At 52.2% G+C, this 21,626-nt stretch overlaps 1 protein-coding gene across 2 annotated transcripts in view; it reads right to left on the minus strand.

Annotated features, from left to right (window-relative positions):
- The window catches only part of LOC142296935 (ribonuclease H1-like), a 125,019-nt gene that overhangs the window by 1,894 nt on the left and 101,499 nt on the right, over nt 1–21,626 (minus strand). For both annotated transcript variants that reach the window (XM_075341079.1, XM_075341080.1), the window contains exons 5-6: nt 20,122–20,206; nt 18,180–18,304 (exon numbers count right to left, since the gene is read on the minus strand). In XM_075341079.1, coding sequence (XP_075197194.1) covers nt 18,180–18,304; nt 20,122–20,206 — 210 coding nt within the window. The remainder of the gene's footprint in view (nt 1–18,179; nt 18,305–20,121; nt 20,207–21,626) is intronic.

Raw genomic sequence — 21,626 nt, forward strand, 5'->3', positions numbered from 1 at the left:
CACCAGGAAAGGGGCTTTGCATGACAGCGCTGCTAGCTCAGACACTCTCCGAAGTGATGTGACTGCTACTAGGAAAACCACTTTCTATGAAAGGCGTGAAAGAGAAATATCCTTCATTGGCTCGAAAGGTGGTTTCTGAAGAGCCATCAGTACCCTGTTCAGATCCCAGGGTTCTAACGGCCGCTTGTAAGGAGGGACTATGTGACAAACCCCCTGCAGGAACGTGCGTACCTGTGGAAGTCTGGCCAGGCGCTTCTGAAAAAACACAGAGATCGCTGAGACTTGTCCCTTAAGAGAGCCGAGCGACAACCCTTTTTCCAATCCTGATTGAAGGAAGGAAAGAAAAGTGGGCAAGGCAAATGGCCAGGGAGAAAAACCCTGATCAGAGCACCAAGATAGGAATATCCTCCACGTCCTGTGGTAGATCTTGGCGGACGTTGGTTTCCTAGCCTGTCTCATAGTGGCAATGACCTCTTGAGATAATCCTGAAGACGCTAGGATCCAGGACTCAATGGCCACACAGTCAGGTTGAGGGCCGCAGAATTCAGATGGAAAAACGGTCCTTGAGACAGCAAGTCTGGTCGGTCTGGTAGTGCCCACGGTTGGCCCACCGTGAGATGCCACAGATCCGGGTACCACGACCTCCTCGGCCAGTCTGGAGCGACGAGGATGGCGCGGCGGCAGTCGGACCTGATCTTGCGTAACACTCTGGGCAACAGTGCCAGAGGAGGAAACACATAAGGGAGTTGAAACTGCGACCAATCCTGAACTATGCTTGCCTTCCAGCCACGGCTGGAACGCCTTTAGGGCAAGATACACTGCCCTTATCTCCAGAACATTGATCTGAAGGTAGGACTCTGGCTGAGTCCAAGCACCCTGAGCCCTGTGGTGGAGAAAGACCGCTCCCCACCCTGACAGGCTCGCGTCCGTCGTGACCACAGCCCAGGATGGGGGCAGGAAGGATTTCCCCTTCGACAGAGAAGTGGGAAGAAGCCACCACTGAAGGGAAGCCTTGGCTGCCCGAGAAAGGGAGACGTTCCTGTCGAGGGACGTCGACTTCCTGTCCCATTTGCGGAGAATGTCCCATTGAAGTGGACGCAGATGAAACTGCGGAAAAGGAACTGCCTCCATTGCTGCTACCATCTTCCCTAGGAAGTGCATGAGGCGCCGCAAGGGGTGTGACTGGCCTTGAAGGAGAGATTGCACCCCTGTCTGTAGTGACCGCTGTTTGTCCAGCGGAAGCTTCAATATCGCTGAGAGAGTATGAAACTCCATGCCAAGATATGTCAGTGATTGGGCCGGTGTCAGATTTGACTTTGGAAAATTGATGATCCACCCGAAACTCTGGAGAGTCTCTAGAGCAATGCTCAGGCTGTGTTGGCATGCCACTTGAGAGGGTGCCTTGACAAGCAGATCGTCTAAGTAAGGGATCACCGAGTGTCCCTGAGAGTGCAGAACTCCTACTACTGTTGCCATGACCTTGGTGAAGACCCGTGGGGCTGTCGCCAGGCCGAAAGGCAGTGCCACGAACTGAAGGTGTTCGTCCCCTATGGCGAAACGCAGGAAGCGCTGATGCTCTGGAGCAATCAGTACGTGGAGATAAGCATCTTTGATGTCGATTGATGCTAGGAGATTTCCTTGGGACAGTGAGGCGATGACGGAGCGGAGCGATTCCATCCGGAACCGCCTGGTTTTTACATGTTTGTTGAGCAGTTTTAGGTCCAGAACAGGACGGAAGGATCCGTCCTTTTTCGGCACCACGAACAAGTTGGAGTAAAAACCGTGACCCTGTTGCTGAAAAGGAACAGGGATCACCACTCCTTCTGCCTTCAGAGTGCACACCGCCTGAAGAAGAGCATCGGCTCGCTCGGGGGGCGGAGATGTTCTGAAGAACCGAGTCGGAGGACGAGAGTTGAACTCTATCCTGTAACCGTGAGACAGAATGTCTCTCACCCAACGGTCTTTTACCTGTGGCAGCCAGGCGTCGCAAAAGCGGGAAAGCCTGCCACCGACCGAGGATGCGGTGTGAGGAGGCCGAAAGTCATGAGGAGGCCGCTTTGGGAGCGGTTCCCCCCGCGGTCTTTTTAGGACGTGACTTAGACCGCCATGAATCGGAGTTCCTCTGATCCTTCTGAGGCCTTTTGGACGAGGAGAATTGAGACCTGCCCGCGGACCGAAAGGACCGAAACCTCGATTGTACCTTCCGTGGTTGAGGTCTGTTTGGTTTGGACTGGGGTAAGGATGAGTCCTTTCCCTTGGATTGTTTAATGATTTCATCCAATCGCTCACCAAACAGACGGTCGCCAGAAAATGGCAAACCGGTTAAGAACTTTTTGGAAGCAGAGTCTGCCTTCCATTCACGTAGCCACATGGCCCTGCGGACTGCCACCGAATTGGCGGATGCTACCGCCGTACGGCTCGCAGAGTCCAGGACAGCATTAATGGCGTAGGACGCAAACGCCGACGCCTGAGAGGTTAAGGACACCACTTGCGGAGCAGACGTACGTGTGACTGCATTAATCTGCGCCTGACAAGCTGAGATAGCTTGGAGTGCCCATACGGCTGCGAATGATGGAGCAAAAGACGCGCCGATAGCTTCATAGATGGATTTCAACCAGAGCTCCATCTGTCTGTCAGTGGCATCTTTGAGTGAAGCTCCATCTTCCACTGCAACTATGGATCTAGCCGCCAGTCAGGAGACTGGAGGATCCACCTTGGGACACTGAGCCCAGCCCTTGACAACGTCAGGGGGGAAGGGATAACGTGTATCCTTAAGGCGCTTGGAAAAACGCTTATCTGGACAAGCTCGGTGTTTCTGGACTGCCTCTCTGAAGTCAGAGTGATCCAGAAACTTACTCAATGTACGCTTGGGAAACCTGAAACGGAATTTCTCGAGGAGCTGGGGGAGAAATATCCAACACCTGATTGATGGTCGCTATAAGGTCATTCACTATGGCGTCACCTTCAGGTGTATCTAGGTTGAGAGCGGCCTCAGGATCAGAATCCTGATCTGCTACCTCCGCTTCATCATCCAGAGAGTCCTCCTGCTGAGACCCCGAACAGTGTGATGAAGTCGAGGGAATTTCCCAGCGAGCCCGCTTAGGCTACTTTCACACATCAGTTTTCTGTATTCAGGCACAGTCCTTTTTTTTCCTGATCCAACGGATCCTGAAAAAAAAGTGAAAACCGTATCCACCGGATCCGTTTTTTTAACGGATCCGTTATGCCGGATCCGTTAAAAAACGGATCCGGTGGATACGGTTTGCATCCGTTTTTGCATCCTTTTCGTCCGGTTTTTGGCTGGATCCGTTTTGTTAATTACATTGGTGCATGCGCAGTTAACAAAAACGGATCCGGCGGCCGCATCCGTTTTTTACCGCATTACGCCGGATCCGGCGTCCATAGGCTTCTATCGTAAAACACGCCGTATCGCGCCGGATCCGGCGCGATGCGTTTTTTTTGCCGGACAAAAAAACGTTGCAAGCTACGTTGCCTCCGGCCGCCGCATTTATTTATTTTGCCGCATCCGGAAAAAAACGGATGCACCGCAAAGCCATCCGGTACAATCCGGTAACAATGCAAGTCTATGGGGAAAAAACGGATGCGGTACTGGATCCGTTTTACCCGTTTTTTTCCGGATTGAACCTGATGGCAAAAAACTGATGTGTGAAAGTAGCCTTAGGCGGCCTGGGACTGCGGTCCGTGTCAGAGACCTCACCCTGGGACCTATGGGTCACCCCAGGAGCACTTTGCTGCTCCAACTGAGGGGGGCCTGGGGTCAATGATCCAACAGTGCCCGTGGCCTGAGTCACCGGTCTGGACTGTAAGGCTTCTAGTATCTTAGCATACCATTTATCCATACTCTCAGACAGTTTGTCAGCAAATACTGCAAACTCCGTCCCTGTCACCTGGACAGTGGTAGCAGGTGGTTCCACCTGGGCCACCAGTAGCAGAGGCTCCGGCTGAGTAAGTGCCACAGGGGCCGAGCATTGCACACAATGAGGATCGGTGGAACCTGCCGGTAGTATAGCCGCACATGAGGTACAGGTTGCAAAGTAAGCCTGTGCTTTGGCACCCTTGCTTTTTGCGGACGACATGCTGTTGTCTCCTCTGAGTACAATCCAGGAGGGTATATAGCCAAAAATCAACAGTGCGACCGTACAGTGTAAATGTATAGCATATAAGCATATATATATATGTACACTTCGGCACTCAGTGGGGCCAGCACCCAGGTGCTGCTTACCGACCGCTCAAAGCGGTTGTGTGATCACCAGATTCCCTGCCTGGGCCTCCCAGAGCCGTTGTCTCTCCTCTCCAGCGTCAGAAGTGCTGACAGGAATGGCTGCCGGCGTTCTGTGGTGAGGAGGGGGCCGTGGGCGTGCCCTAGAAAGTGCGGGAATCTGATGCCCCACTGTGCTGAGTGAGGGGGGAGGAGGATACAAAGTATGCTCCAGCCCTCAGCGCTGACGTCCTGTGCAGCGTCCCGCCCTTCCCCTGACTGGCAGGCCTGGGAGCGGGGATATGCGATACTAGGCCGCAAAAGCCGGGGACTAAAGTTATAAGCGCGGCCGGCAAATAAGCGCGGCCGGCGCGGTAGTCCCCAGCGCCGTGCTGCAGTGTGTATGGCACAAGCGCTCCATGCGCGGTCCCCCAGGGGGACACAGAGTACCTCACAGTAGCAGGGCCTTGTCCCTGACGATACCCGGCTCCTGTCCAGCAGATTCCCCAGGGGCTGCGGAGGGAGCACGGTCCCAGTGCCTGGAGACCGATTAGGATCCCACTTCACCCAGAGCCCATTAAGGGATGGGGAAGGAAGAAGGGAATTTTGTTACTTACCGTAAATTCCTTTTCTTCTAGCTCCTATTGGGAGACCCAGACGATTGGGTGTATAGCTACTGCCTCCGGAGGCCACACAAAGCATTACACTAAAAAGTGTAAGGCCCCTCCCCTTCTGGCTATACACCCCCAGTGGGATCACTGGCTCACCAGTTTTAGTGCAAAAGCAAGAAGGAGGAAAGCCAATAACTGGTTTAAACAAATTCACTCCGAAGTAACATCGGAGAACTGAAAACCATTCAACATGAACAACATGTGTACCCGAAAACAACCAAAAATCCCGAAGGACAACAGGGCGGGTGCTGGGTCTCCCAATAGGAGCTAGAAGAAAAGGAATTTACGGTAAGTAACAAAATTCCCTTCTTCTTCGGCGCTCCATTGGGAGACCCAGACGATTGGGACGTCCAAAAGCTGTCCCTGGGTGGGTAAAGAAAGAAGGGAATTTTGTTACTTACCGTAAATTCCTTTTCTTCTAGCTCTTATTGGGAGACCCAGACGATTGGGGTATAGCTACTGCCCTCTGGAGGCCACACAAAGCACTACATCAAAAGTGCAAGGCCCCTCCCCCTCTGGCTATACCCCCCCGTGGTATCACGGGTTCTCCAGTTTTAGTGCCAAAGCAAGAAGGAGGAAGCCAATAACTGGTTTAAACAAATTAACTCCGAATAACATCGGAGAACTGAAAAAACCGTTCAACATGAACAACATGTGTACCCGCAAACAACAAAAAAACATCCCGAAGGACAACAGGGCGGGTGCTGGGTCTCCCAATAAGAGCTAGAAGAAAAGGAATTTACGGTAAGTAACAAAATTCCCTTCTTCTTCAGCGCTCTATTGGGAGACCCAGACGATTGGGACGTCCAAAAGCTGTCCCTGGGTGGGTAAAGAAATACCTCATGTTAGAGCTGCAAAACAGCCCTCCCCTACAGGGGTGTCACTGCCGCCTGCAGGACTCTTCTACCTAAGCTGGCATCCGCCGAAGCATAGGTATGCACCTGATAATGCTTGGTGAAAGTGTGCAGACTGGACCAGGTAGCTGCCTGGCACACCTGTTGAGCCGAAGCCTGGTGACGAAATGCCCAGGACGCACCCACGGCTCTGGTTGAGTGGGCTTTTAGCCCTGAAGGAACCGGAAGCCCCGCAGAACGGTAGGCCTCTAGAATTGGTTCTTTGATCCATCGAGCCAGGGTGGCTTTAGAAGCCTGCAACCCCTTGCGCGGACCAGCGACAAGGACAAAAAGTGCATCGGCACGGCGCATGGGCGCCGTTCGGGAAATGTAGATTCTGAGTGCTCTCACCAGATCTAGCAAACGTAAGTCCTTTTCATACCGGTGAACCGGATGAGGACAAAAAGAAGGCAAGGATATATCCTGATTAAGATGAAAAGAGGATACGACCTTAGGGAGAAACTCCGGAATAGGGCGCAGCACTACCTTGTCCTGGTGGAACACCAGGAAGGGAGCCTTGGATGACAGAGCTGCCAGCTCAGACACTCGCCGAAGCGATGTGATCGCAACAAGAAACGCCACTTTCTGCGACAGCCGAGAAAAGGAAACTTCCTTCAGAGGCTCGAAGGGCGGCTTCTGGAGAGCAACTAGTACCCTGTTCAGATCCCATGGATCTAACGGTCGCTTGTACGGGGGCACAATATGACAGACCCCCTGCAGGAACGTGCGCACCTTAGGAAGACGTGCTAGACGCTTCTGAAAAAACACGGATAGTGCCGAAACTTGCCCTTTAAGGGAGCTGAGCGACAAGCCCTTTTCTAACCCCGATTGCAGGAAGGAAAGAAACTTGGGCAATGCAAATGGCCAGGGAGACACTCCCTGAGCAGAGCACCAGGACAAGAAAATCTTCCACGTTCTGTGGTAGATCTTAGCCGAATTCGACTTTCTAGCTTGTCTCATTGTGGCAACGACTCCCTGAGATAATCCAGCAGATGCTAGGATCCAGGACTCAATGGCCACAGTCAGGTTCAGGGCCGCAGAATTCTGATGGAAAAACGGCCCTTGGGACAGTAAGTCTGGTGGGTCTGGCAGTGACCACGGTCGACCGATCGTGAGATGCCACAGATCCGGATACCACGACCTCCTCGGCCAGTCTGGAGCGACGAGTATGACGCGGCTGCACTCGGATCTGATCTTGCGTAGCACTCTGGGCAAGAGCGCCAGAGGCGGAAACACGTATGGGAGCTGAAACTGCGACCAATCTTGAACCAAGGCGTCTGTCGCCAGAGCTCTTTGATCGCGCGACCTCGCCATGAATGCCGGGACCTTGTTGTTGTGCCGGGATGCCATTAGGTCGACGTCCGGCACTCCCCAGCGGCGACAGATTTCCTGAAACACGTCCGGGTGAAGGGACCATTCCCCTGCGTCCATGCCCTGGCGACTGAGGAAGTCTGCTTCCCAGTTTTCTACGCCTGGGATGTGAACCGCGGATATGGTGGATGCTCTGTCCTCCACCCACATTAGAATGCGCCGGACTTCTTGGAAGGCTTGCCGACTGCGCGTCCCTCCTTGGTGGTTGATGTATGCCACCGCTGTGGAGTTGTCCGATTGGATTCGGATCTGCTTTCCTTCCAGCCACTGTTGGAAGGCCAGTAGAGCAAGATACACTGCTCTGATCTCCAGAACATTGATCTGAAGGGTGGACTCCTGCGGAGTCCACGTCCCCTGAGCCCTGTGGTGGAGAAATACTGCTCCCCACCCTGACAGACTCGCATCTGTCGTGACTACTGCCCAGGATGGGGGCAGGAAGGATCTTCCCTGAGACAATGAGGTGGGAAGGAGCCACCATTGTAGGGAGTCCTTGGCCGTCTGGGAAAGCGAGACTTTCCTGTCCAGGGACGTTGACTTCCCGTCCCATTGGCGGAGAATGTCCCATTGAAGTGGGCGCAGATGAAACTGCGCAAAGGGAACTGCTTCCATGGCTGCCACCATCTTCCCTAGGAAATGCATGAGGCGCCGCAAGGGATGCAACTGGCCCTGCAGAAGAGATTGCACCCCTGTCTGTAGTGACCGCTGCTTGTCCAGCGGAAGCTTCACTATCGCTGCTAGAGTATGAAACTCCATGCCAAGATACGTTAGTGATTGAGTCGGTGATAGGATCGACTTTGGAAAGTTGATGATCCATCCGAAAGACTGTAGGGTCTCCAGCGTAGCATTCAGGCTGTGCTGACATGCCTCTTGAGAGGGAGCTTTGACCAGTAAATCGTCTAGGTAAGGGATCACCGAGTGTCCCTGAGAGTGCAAGACTGCTACCACCGCCGCCATGACCTTGGTGAAGACCCGTGGGGCTGTCGCCAGACCAAATGGCAGAGCTACGAACTGAAAATGGTCGTCTCCTATCACAAAACGTAGAAAACGTTGATGTTCTGTAGCAATTGGCACGTGGAGATAAGCATCTTTGATGTCTATTGAGGCAAGGAAGTCTCCTCTGGACATTGAGGCAATGACAGAACGCAGGGTTTCCATCCGGAACTTCCTGGCGTGCACATGTTTGTTGAGCCGTTTTAGGTCCAGAACAGGACGGAACGAGCCGTCCTTTTTTGGAACCACAAAGAGATTGGAGTAAAACCCTTGCCCTTGTTCCTGAGGCGGGACTGGGATCACCACTCCTTCCGCTCTTAGGGAGTCCACCGCCTGCAGCAGAGCATCTGCTCGGTCTGGATGTGGGGAGGTTCTGAAGAACCGAGCTGGAGGACGAGAATTGAACTCGATTCTGTACCCGCGAGACAAAATGTCCGTCACCCACCGGTCTTTGACCTGTGACATCCAAATGCCGGAAAAGCGGGAGAGCCTGCCCCCGACCGGCGATGCGGAGGGAGGGGGCTGGAAGTCATGAGGTAGCCGCTTTGGAAGCGGTACCTCCATTTGCTTTCTTGGGGCGCGTGTGAGCCCGCCACGAATCTGAGTTTCTTTGCGTCCTCTGAGTCCCTTTGGACGAGGTAAATGGTGTCTTGCCCGAACCTCGAAAGGACTGAAACCTCTGCTGCCACTTTTTCTGGTGAGGTTTGGTTGTTCTGGGTTGTGGTAAAGAGGAGTCTTTACCCTTGGACTGCTTAATGATATCAGCCAATGGCTCGCCAAACAGTCTCTCTCTAGATAAAGGCAAACTGGTTAAACATTTTTTGGAACCAGCATCTGCTTTCCAGTCCTTTAACCACAAGGCTCTGCGCAAAACTACCGAATTGGCGGACGCCATTGAGGTGCGACTGGTAGATTCTAGGACCGCATTGATAGCGTAAGACGCAAACGCCGACATCTGCGTGGTAAGGTGCGCCACTTGCGGCACTGCTGGATGTATGATAGCATCCACTTTTGCTAAGCCAGCTGAAATAGCCTGGAGTGCCCATACGGCTGCGAATGCCGGAGCAAACGACGCGCCGATAGCTTCATAGACAGATTTTAACCAAAGGTCCATCTGTCTGTCATTGGCATCTTTAAGTGAAGCGCCATCCTCCACTGCAACTATAGACCTAGCTGCGAGTTTGGAAATCGGGGGGTCTACCTTTGGACACTGTGTCCAGCGCTTGACCACCTCAGGGGGGAAAGGGAAACGCGTATCTTTAGATCGTTTAGAGAAACGCCTTTCTGGGTGAGCGTCGTGCTTCTGGATTGATTCTCTGAAGTCAGCGTGATCCAACAAAGCACTCAATTTACGCTTGGGATAAAGGAAACGAAACTTCTCCTGCTCCGCAGCCGCCTCTTCTGCTGAAGGGGCTGGGGGAGAAATATCCAACAGCCTATTGATGGCTGAGATAAGGTCGTTTACCATGGCATCCCCATCAGGGGTATCCAGGTTGAGAGGGATTCCAGGAATGGATTCCTGATCACTCTCATCAGACACATCACAGGGAGACTGATTGCGCTGAGACCCTGAGCAGTGTGATGACGTCGAGGGTCTTTCCCAGCGAGCTCGCTTAGGGTGGCTGGGGCTATCATCTGAGTCATAATCCTCGGCCTGTGAAGCCGGGGACCCCCCTGTGGGCTGGATTAAATCCAAGTGAGGGGGACCTGAGGACAGAGGCCTCGCCGTGTCCAAAGACTGAGCCCCATGCATAGATTGCAAGGTTTCAAGGATTTTTGCCATAGACACAGACATATTATCCGCAAAAACTGCAAAGTCTGTCCCTGTCACCGGGGCAGAACTTACAAGCGTCTCAGCCTGGGTCACTACCCCTCCTGACTCCGGCTGGCGAAGCAGCACCGGGTCAGAGCATTGCACACAATGGGAGCCTGCTGGTAGATTAGCCCCACATGCAGCACACGCAGCACACACAGCCCTGGCCTTGGCAGCCTTGCGTTTTGAGGATGGCATGTTGCTGCTTCCACAGAGTGATCTGGGAGATGCAGCCAGAAGCGACCTCACAGTGCAAGAAATACAATATTTATATATCTGTACAGTACACCGATACACCGTGAGGCACTAGAGGGACCAGCACAGACAAATCGCTTACCGCCCGCTTAAAAAGCGGGTGTGTGGTCGCCAGATAGCCCCTAGTCCAGGTCTCCCAGAGCCTTGCGTCCTTCCTCCAGCCAGACTGCATGTAATGGCTGCCGGCGTCTGAGAGGAAGGGGGGCGGGCCCTGGGCGTTCCTGGCTAAGAGCGGGAAGCCTGCTTCCCTCTGTGCCTAGTGTGAGGGCTGGAGCATGTAAATCAGGCTCCAGCCCTCGTCGCTGCTAGCGAACAGCGTCTCTCCCCTACCCTGAATGACAGGGTGGGGGCGGGAACGAATCGGAGCTGCCGGCGTCCTAGGCCCAAAAAGCCGGGGACTCAATTTATAACCGCCGCCGCCGTAAAAGCGCGGACGGCGGATCCCCGGCGCACCACAAGTCACAGCAGCGCCGCCCGGTCCAGAGGGGGTCGGCGCTGCGTTCCCATACACAAACAATCCCCCAGTAATCTGTAGGGACACTAGCTCCAACGTTGCGGTCCCCGGCGCACTACAACACCCAGCCAGCCCGGAGTGTGTCTGTGCCTGCCGGGGACACAGAGTACCTGTATGATGCAGGGCCTGTCCCTGATCGTACTCCTGCTCCGTCTCCAACAGGTTCTAATGGGTCTGTGGATGGAGCCCGGCGTCAGAGCTGAGAGGCCGGTAGGATCCCACTTCCACAGAGCCCTACCAGGGGATGTGGAAGGAAAACAGCATGTCAGGCTCCAGCCCTGTACCAGCAATAGGTACCTCAACCTTACAACACCATCCAGGGGTGAGAAGGGAGCATGCTGGGGACACTATATGTGTCCTCTTTTCTTCCATCCGAAATAGTCAGCAGCTACTGCTGACTAAAATCTGTGGAGCTATGCATGGAATGTCTGACCTCCTTCGCACACAAAGCTAAAACTGGAGAACCCGTGATACCACGGGGGGGTATAGCCAGAGGGGGAGGGGCCTTGCACTTTTGATGTAGTGCTTTGTGTGGCCTCCAGAGGGCAGTAGCTATACCCCAATCGTCTGGGTCTCCCAATAGAGCGCTGAAGAAATACCTCATGTTAGAGCTGCAAGACAGCCTTCCCCTACGGGGAGGCAACTGCCGCCTGCAGGACTCTTCTACCTAGGCTGGCGTCCGCCGAAGCATAGGTATGCACCTGATAATGTTTGGTGAAAGTGTGCAGACTCGACCAGGTAGCTGCCTGGCACACCTGTTGAGCCGTAGCCTGGTGTCGTAATGCCCAGGACGCACCCACGGCTCTGGTAGAATGGGCCTTCAGCCCTGATGGAACCGGAAGCCCAGTAGAACGGTAGGCTTCAAGGATTGGTTCCTTGATCCATTGAGCCAGGGTGGATGTTGCAGCCTGCGATCCCTTGCGCTGACCAGTGACAAGGACAAAGAGTGCATCCGAGCGGCGCAGGAGCGCCGTGCGGGAATGTAGATTCTGGGTGCTCTACACCAGATCCAACAATGTAAGCCATTACATATCGATGAAATGGATAAAAGGAAGGTAAGGAGATATCCTGATTGTGATAAAAAGGGGATACCACCTTAGGGAGAAACTCTGGGATCGGACGCAGCACTACCTTATCTTGGTGAACACCAGGAAGGGAGCTTTGGATGACCGCGCTGCTAGTTCGGACACTCTCCGAAAAGACGTGACCGCTACCAGAAAGGCCACTTTCTGTGAAAGTCGAGAAAGTGAAAACAAGCCTCAGAGGCTCGAAGGGCGGCTCCTAGAGAGTAATTAATACCCTGTGCAGATCCCATGGGTCTGACGGCCTCTTGTACGGAGGGACAATGTGATAACCCCCCTGCAGGAACGTGCGTACCTGAGGAAGTCGTACTAGGCGCTTCTGAAAGAATACCGACAGCGCTGCGACTTGTCCTTTAAGGGAGCCGAGCGACAAACCTTTTCCCAATCCAGATGCAGGAAGGGGGGAAAAAGGAGACAATGCAAATGGCCAGGGAGACACTCCCTAAGCAGAGCACCAAGATAAGAATAACTTCCACGTCTTGTGGTGGATTTTGGTAGACGTCGGCTTCCTAGCCCGTCTCATGGTGGCAATGACGTCTTGAGATAATCCTGAAGACGCTAGGATCTCGGACTCGATGGCCACACAGTCCGGATCAGGGCCGTAGAATTCAGTGGAAAGAACGGCCCTTGGGACAGTAAGTCTGGCCGGTCAGAGAGTGCCCACGGTTGGCCGACCGTGAGATGCCACAGATCCGGGACCACGACCTCCTCGGTCAGTCTGGGACGACGAGGGTGGCGCGGCGGCAAGCGGAGCTGAGCTTGCGTAGCACTCTGGGCAACAGTGCCAGAGTAGGAAACACATAGGGTAGCTGGAACTGCGACCAATCCTGAACTAGGGCGCCTGCCGCCAGAGCTCTTTGCTCGTGAGACCGCGCCATGAAAAATCGGGACCTTGTTGTTGTGCCGAGACGCCATTAGGTCGACGTCCGGCATCCTCCAGCGGCTACAGATTTCCTGACACCATACTGGGTGCAGAGGCCATTCCCCTGCGTCCATGCCCAGGCGACTGAGGAAGTCTGCTTCCCAATTTTCTACGCCCGGGATGTGAACTGCGGATATGGTGGATGCTCTGTCCCCCACCCACATCAGAATCCGCCGGATTGCCTGGTAGGCTTGGCGATGCGTGTTCCGCCTTGGTGGGCGATGTCTGCCACCGCTGTGGAATTGTCCGACTGAATCCGGAACTGTTTTCCTTCCAGCCACTGCTGGAAGGCTTGCAGGGCAAGATGCACTGCCCAGATTTCCAGAACATTGATCTGAAGGATGGACTCCTCTGGAGAGAGTCCTTGACCGTCTGAGAAGGGAAACGTTCCTTTCTAGGGACGTCGACTCCCCAACCCATTGGCAAAGCATGTCCCATTGAAGTGGACGCAGATGAAACTGCGCGAAAGTGACTGCCTCTGCATGAGGCGTCTTAAGGGGTGTGACTGGCCTTGAAGGAGAGACTGCACCCCCGTCTGTAGTGAACGCTGCTTGTCCAGCGGAAGCTTCACTATCGCTGAGGGAGTGTGAAACTCCATGCCCAGATATGTCAGCGATTGGGCCGGTGCCCGATGTAACCTTGAAAAGTTTATGATCCACCCGAAACTCTGGAGAGTCTCCAGCGCCACGTTCAGGCTGTGTCGGCATGCCTCTTGAGAGGGTGCCTTGACAAGTGGATCGTCCAGATAAGGATCACAGAGTGACCCTGAGAGTGCAGGACTGCTCCCACTGCTGCCCTGAACTTGGTGAAAACCCGTAGGGCTGTCGCCAGACCGAAGGGCAGTGGTACGCCCTGAAGATGCTCGTCTTCAATAACGAAACGTAGCAAACGCTGGTGCTCTGGAGCAATCGGCACGTGGAGATAAGCATCCTGATGTCTATTGATGCTAGGAAATCTCCTTGAGACATTGAGGCAATGACGGAGCGGAGGGTTACATCCGGAACCGCCTGGCCTTCACGTGCTTGGTGAGCAGTTTTAGGTCCAGAACAGAGCGGAAAAAGCCACCCTTTCTTGGCACCCCAATAAGATTGGAGGAAAAAACCGTGTCTTGTTCCTGAAGAGGAACAGGGATTACCACTCCTTCTGCCAGCAGAAGAGCATCGGCTCGGTGGGGGGGGGGGGGGGGGGGGGGTTCTGAAGAATCGAGCCGGAGGACGAGAACAGAGCTCTATCCTGTACACGTGAGACACAATGTCTCTCACCCACCGGTCTGTGACCTGTGGCAGCTAAATGTACCCAGAAGCGGGAGATTCTGCCACCAACCGCGGATGCGGGGAGAGAGAGCTGAAATACATGAGGAGATCGCCTTGGTAGCGGTTCCTCCTGCTGCCTTCCTTGGGCGTGAATGAGCCCGGCCGGAATCTGAGCCCCTCTGAGCCTTTTGAGCCCTTTAGACGAGGACAATTGGGACTTGCCCGAGCCTGGGAAGGACCAACCTCGACTGTCCCCCCAGGACAGCATTACTAGGGTAAGTCGCAATGCAGACATTGCGAGGTTAAGGACACCACCTGCGGCACAGATGTACATGTGCTCAAGACCAGATGCGCAAGACCAGCTGAAATAGGTTAGGGTGCCCATACGGCTGCGAATGCCGGAGCAACCGACACGCTGAAGCTTCACAGACAGATTTCAACCAGAGGTCTATCTGTCTGTCAATGGCATCTTTAAGTGAAGTCCCATCTTCCACTGCAACTATAGATCTAGCCGCAAGCCTGGAGATTGGGGGATCCACCCTTGGAGCGCTTGAGCACGTCAGGGGGGAAGAGACAACGCGTATCCTCAATACGGTTGGAGAAACGCTTATCGGGATAAGCGTGGTGTTCCTGGACTGCTTCTCTGGAGTGAGAGTGACCAGAAAAGTACTCAATATACGCTTGAGATACCGAAATAGGGATTCCTTCTGCTGTGAAGCTGACCCCTCCACTGGAGGAGTTGAGGGAGAAAAACCCAACCGTCCATTGATGGACGCTATAAGATTATTCACTATAGCGTCACCATCCGGTGTATCCGGATTGAGAGCGGTCTCAGGATCAGAGTCCTGAACAGCTACGTCTGCATCATCATACAGAGAGTACTGTGATGAAGTCGAGGGCCGTTCTTAGGGAGCTCGCTTAGGCCGTCTGGGACTGTCGTCCGTGTCAGAGCCTGCACCCTGGGATGCATGGGACCCTCCTGGAGCCATGATTTGTTTCGAAATCAGGGTGGCCAGGGGCATTGAATCAACATTGCCCAAGGTCTGTCTGGACTGCAAAGTCTGTAAGAAGTTAGTCATAGTCACAGACAATATATCAGCGGAAACTGCAACTCCGTCCCTGTCCCTGGACAGGGATCACAGGTGGTTCTTTTGGCCACCTGCAGCAGAGACCCCGTTGAGTAATTGCACACACTGGGGGTCCTGGAACAGTATCGCATGCAGTACAAGCAGCATAGAAAGCCTGTGCCTTGGCACCCATGCTTTTTTTTTTTTTTTTGCTGTTGCTGTCTAGCCATCTAGGAGCATTAGCCAAGAATAGCGACCGTACAGTGCAATGTATAGCATACAAGCATGAAGTACAATAAACACTTCAGCACATGCAGTACAAGGAGCATAGAAAGCCTGTGCCTTGGCACCTTTGCTTTTCTGCTGCCGTTGTCTAGTTATTCAGGAGCATTAGCCAAGAAAAGCGACATACAGTGAATGTATAGCATACAAGCATGAAAATAACCACTGCAGCACATGCAATCCAAGCAGCATTGAAAGCTTGTGCCTTAGCACCCTTGCTTTTCTGCTGCTGTTGTCTAGTCATCAAGGAGCATTAGCCAAGAATAGCGACATGCAGTGAATGTACAAGCATGAAAATAAACTCTGCAGTACATGCAATCCAAGCAGCAGTGAAAGCTTGTGCCTTAGCACCATTGCTGTTTGCTGCCGCTGTCTAGCCATCTAGGCGGGTAGACAGCCTACAAGCATAAAAGACACATGACACTGCAGGACATGCAAGACAAGCAGCATATAGAGTCTGTGCTTTAGCACCCCTGATCTTTTGCTGCTGTTTCTAGGTCTGCATCCTGAATAGCGACCGTACAAAAGTACAACAGGACACTTCGGCATTAGTGGGTCAGCACTTTAGTTGCCGCTTACCGCCCGCACAAAAGCGGGTGTGTGGCGCCGGAATCCTGTGCTGGTAGCTCAGCGCTTGTCTCCGTTTTCCCGCTCTGCGTGCCGGAATGGCTGCCGGCGTCCAGAGGAGAGGGGCGGGCCGAGGGCGTGCCCGAGACAAGAGCGGGAACCCGGCGCCCACTGTGTCTAGTGAAGGGGGCTGGAGAATGCAAATAAGGCTCCAGCCCTCGGCGCTGCTATAGAACAGCGTCTCTCCCTTTCCCTGAGTGACAGGGAGGGGGCGGGAACGAAGCGGCGCTAGGCCGCAAAAGCCGGGGACTAAAGTTAGAAGCGCCGCCGCCGTAAAAGCGCGGTCGGCGCGTCCCCGGCGCACTACAAGTCGCAGCTGCGCCGCCGCTCCAGGGGCGGTCGGCGCGGCGGTCCCCACACGTAAAGTCCCCCAGTAAACTGCAGGGACTATAAGCCCAGCGCACAGCGCTACAGTCCCCGGCGCACTAGCACACCCAGCAAGCCTGGAGTGTGCGTGGCCTGCCATACGGGGACACAGAGTACCTGAAAGTTGCAGGGCCTTGTCCCTGAACGGCACTCCCGCTCCACATCCAGCAGGTTCTATGGGTCTGTGGATGGAGCCCGGCCTCAGGGCTTGGTGGCCGGAAAGATCCCACTTCCTCAGAGCCCCTCAGGGGGATGGGGAAGGAAAGCAGCATGTGGGCTCCAGCCTCCGTACCCGCAATGGGTACCTCAACCTTACAAACCGCAAGTGGGGTGAGAAGGGAGCATGCTGGGGGCCCTAGTATGGGCCCTCTTTTCTTCCATCCGATATAGTCAGCAGCTACTGCTGACTAAACAGTGGAGCTATGCGTGGATGTCTGACCTCCTTCGCACAAAGCAGAAAACTGGTGAGCCAGTGATCCCACTGGGGGTGTATAGCCAGAAGGGGAGGGGCCTTACACTTTTTAGTGTAATGCTTTGTGTGGCCTCCGGAGGCAGTAGCTATACACCCAATCGTCTGGGTCTCCCAATGGAGCGCCGAAGAAAACAGCATGTGGCTCCTGCCTATGTACCCGCAATGGGTACCTCAACCTTAACAGCACCGCCGACCAGAGTGGGGTGAGAAGGGAGCATGCTGGGGGCCCTGTTATGGGCCCTCTTTTCTTCCATCCGACATAGTCAGCAGCTGCTGCTGACTAAGATGTGGAGCTATGCGTGGATGTCAGCCTCCTTCGCACAAAGCATAAAAACTGAGGAGCCCGTGAGGCACGGGGGGTGTATAGGCAGAAGGGGAGGGGCTTTACACTTTTAAGTGTAATACTTTGTGTGGCCTCCGGAGGCAGAAGCTATACACCCAATTGTCTGGGTCTCCCAATGGAGCGACAAAGAAAAAGGAGCGCTCTGCCGTGCCAAGCGCTCCAGTGTATGGAGGAGTCAGAAGAGACAGCTGCCGGAATAACGACCAACCATACAACCGAAGGGCTGACAGCCATCTATTATGAATAATGGGTTTTGTTCCCAAGATTGGAAGTTATTTCTCATCCCTTGGATATGGAAGAACTTGCTGATCACCGGGGTTCGACAGATGGAACCCCCATAAAATCCTCTGATTGGGGGTCTGCAACAACTAAATTTGGATGTGGAATGGAGCGTAGGTGCGCATGCTCGATTTCCACTCTACTAATACTAATATTTGATTTACAGAGTAAGCTGATCCCCACATCAGCTCCATTCAAGATTGTGGTTCAGGATAGAGATGAGTGGAAGTTCGTTCGTTCAGCCACACTTTAGATACAGTTCGGTTTGGGAGCCGGACTTGACCTGAACCCCAATGGAAGTCACTAATCGGGCAGTTCCAAGTGTCTGCCCACATGCAGCCAACCATAAACAGATCACTTCCAGGGGTGGGGGTTTTCCATTTTTTTTTTTGTTTGGTGCACACGACACCCTTCATGCTGTTGTTACCTCCCATGTCAACTGTTCAAACACTGCAAGTGGCTCACACTGGGCTGAGCACCGAGTGCACCCAAGCACAGCAATGCTCGCGAATGTGGTTTTGCATATGTAAAGCACCGAACTTTTTTTTTGTAAATTCTTTGTTTGGTACAAACACCAAACCTCGGGGGTCTCTCATCTCTAGCTCCGGAAATCACTCTGTGGATCACTGCGTGTCCCAGTGGTCAGACCGCCAGCAATCACTTAGTTATCACCAGTCCTATATGATTATCAAATCAGTCAGGGTCCTTTCAAAGTCCTGTAATTACAACTATTAGGAAAAAAAGGGATGACGTGACTTACCCAATTAACATCAATGCCATCACACAAACTATCAAGCTTCTGAAATTCTGCCTTATTGGCCACATCTCCACCACTGTAAGTTTTCCAGCCATTTTCTTTCCATCTTGGCATCCATTCGGTCATGCCTAAATTGTAAATACAAATATACAGTTAGAGGCATTGTCTGATTATATATATATATATATATATATATATATATATATTTATTTTTTTTTTAAACATTGAAATTATTCATTTTTATGCAATTTATTTAATAATCAGTTGTCTTACATGCTGTAAATTCGGGCAGAAACTGAGCAGCGATGACGTCACTCAGGTGAGCCGCGGCCACAGCTGCAGATTCCCACGGTCCTCCACCTGTCACCGCAGATAACTTGACCTCTGGTTACTTCAGTGACCTCACCTGAGTTCATTCAGGTCAGCTTACCTGCAGTCACAGGTAGAGGACTGTGGGAACCTCCAGCTGTGGCCAGGGCTAACCTGAGTCACATCACCGCTCATCGCTGCTGTCTTTGCTTGAATTTACAGCGTGCGGTCATGTACTATGATTACGTGCTGTGATTCAGATGTAGCAAAGCTGGAATAGTCGCAGGACCTTGTGTGGATTACGTTGGACCTCCAGGGGTGTTTTGGGAATTAATAAAGTGGTGAAAGAGGGTGTTTTTTTGTATTTTATTTCAAATAAAGGAATTTTTCAGTGTTTATGTTTATTTACTTTAACTTACAGATTAGTGATGGGGGTCTCATAGACACCTCATATTACTAATCTAGGGCTTAATGGCAGCTTTGAGCTGAAATTAACTCCTTATTAGCCCCCAATTGCCACCACACCAGGGCAATCAGGACGAGCTGGGTAAAGTGCTGGGGTTGTCACATCTAATGGATTGGAGAATCCTGGGAAGCTGCAGGCTGATATTTTTAGGCTGCGGAGGCGCAATAAGCATAGATCTCTCCAGCCTGAGAATACCAGCTCCGAACAGTCGAGCTGTATCATGGCTGGGTATCGGGGGGGGACTGACCGCACACCCGTTTTTTTAAGATTATTTATTTAAATAATTTAAAATAAAAAAAAACCCACAGTATGCGGTTACCCTTAATATGATACACAGCCAAGGTAAGCGCACGACTGGAGGCTGCAGCCTGTAGCTGTGGCTTTATCTGTACTGGGTATCATAATATGGGGGGGACACTACATCAATTTTTTAATTTATTTTACTGTACAATAAAGACCTCACCCACCGGCGACTGTGCTTGGAAGCGTCAAACACTCTGTCACTGAGCGTGGTGTTGCGTCTGACTACAACCAATCACAGACGCCATTGGGTGGGGGAGGCGATGAATATGCATGAGCCTAATCAGTGGCCCCGGAATTAGAATGAGAGGCAGCAGGAGCGTACAGCCGTTTCGGTGACTCGGTAAGTATGAAGCGCTTGCTCCTACCTCCTTGCAACCGATTCTGGTCCCCATATATTATATGGGGACCAGCATCCAGCCAGATACCAGTCATCAATTGGTCTGCAAGTCTCCCCATCACTAGTGAGAAACTCAGGGACAAAACGTAAAAAGAATTGACATGCTGCAATTTATTTGTGAGACGTTTTTGACAAATAATCTACAGACAAAAAAAAACTGCAAATCTGAATTCACATAAGACTTTGCTGGGAAGTCAAACGGAGAACTTTCTGACAACAAAAGTGCACAAAAAAAAAAACCCGGGTAAAAACCGCAGTGTGCATATGTAGCCTTAGAGGCACATACTTGTGTGACTCAGCCAACATATCCCGGGTATCAGACTCAGCTCCTGGGCCCGCATCATACACAGGAAATCGAAATGCATTGTTCATGTTTAGCAGATGCTGGTAAGGGGTATATGTAGTAAATTTAACCTTTCTACACAACCTTTCCAATATAAAACAATCAATCAAAATGTAAACCTACTTACCCTTAACAGTATACTCGCTGTCAGTATGAAGAGTCAGCCTGGTAATATTGTTATCACGGGCTTGTTCTACCGCTCTTCTGGCTGCCTAATAAAGGGAGACCGGTATTAGTTTCATGCTCACTTAGACTAGTTTCACACATCCGGCTTTTTGGCGGATCCAGCGCACTCCAGTACGGTGTATACAGTACAATGGCAGCATGACAAGCTCCGGTCACATGCGGTCATGTGACCCGGAAGTTGCCATGCTGCCATTGTACTGTATACACTGTACCGGAGTACGCCGGATCCGCCAAAAAGCCGGATGTGTGAAACTAGCCTTATTCATACTTGTTCTGTGTTAGAAGAAGTATATTTTCATGTCTATACAGGAAATTTCATCACCTGTTTCCATAGAGTCATTGTATGAACAGAAGAACACAGAGGACCAGTGATGGAGAGGAGGATTATAACTGGGGATGGGGTCACCTCTCTTTAATAACGCAAGTGTATTTATATATATATATATATATATATATATATATATATATATATAAAGTAAATGTGGTTTTGCTACCAAGGAATGAAAACTAAGATATTTTTCAATACTTAGGTGGCGAAAGTAGTCTGTCATTGCAGAAAGAAAGAATCCAAAAAGCCCTTACTTTTAATATATGCACCAGAATTTGGGGCATATATACCAAAATAGGGGAGATGAAGGGAATTTTGTTTACTTACCGTAAATTCCTTTTCTTCTAGCTCCTATTGGGAGACCCAGACAATTGGGTGTATAGCTTCTGCCTCCGGAGGCCACACAAAGTATTACACTTTAAAAAGTGTAACCCCTCCCCTCTGCTATACACCCTCCCGTGCATCACGGGCTCCTCAGTTTTGGTGCAAAAGCAGGAAGGAGGAAACTTATAAATTGGCCTAAGGTAAATTCAATCCGAAGGATGTTCGGAGAACTGAAACCATGGACCAAAAGAACAATTCAACATGAACAACATGTGTACACAAAAGAACAACAGCCCGAAGGGAACAGGGGCGGGTGCTGGGTCTCCCAATAGGAGCTAGAAGAAAAGGAATTTACGGTAAGTAAACAAAATTCCCTTCTTCTTTGTCGCTCCATTGGGAGAAAAAGCAATCCCTGGGTGGGTAAAAGAATACCTCGATAAAAGAGCCGAAAAACGGCCCCCTCTTACAGGTGGGCAACTGCCGCCTGAAGGACTCGCCTACCTAGGCTGGCATCTGCCGAATCATCGGCCTGCACCTGATAGTGTTTCGTGAAAGTGTGCAGACTCGACCAGGTAGCCGCCTGACACACCTGCCGAGCCGTAGTCTGGTGTCGCAATGCTCAGGACACCGACGGCTCTGGTAGAATGGGCCTTCAGCCCTGCAGGAATCGGAAGCCCAAAAGAACGGTATGCTTCAAGAATCGGTTCCTTGATTCACCGAGCCAAGGTTGACTTGAAAACCTGAAATCCCTTACTCTGGTCCGCGATAAGGACAAGAGCGCATCAGACCGGCGC

The sequence above is a fragment of the Anomaloglossus baeobatrachus genome, chromosome 3, assembly GCF_048569485.1.
Source record: "Anomaloglossus baeobatrachus isolate aAnoBae1 chromosome 3, aAnoBae1.hap1, whole genome shotgun sequence".
NCBI lineage: Eukaryota > Metazoa > Chordata > Amphibia > Anura > Aromobatidae > Anomaloglossus > Anomaloglossus baeobatrachus.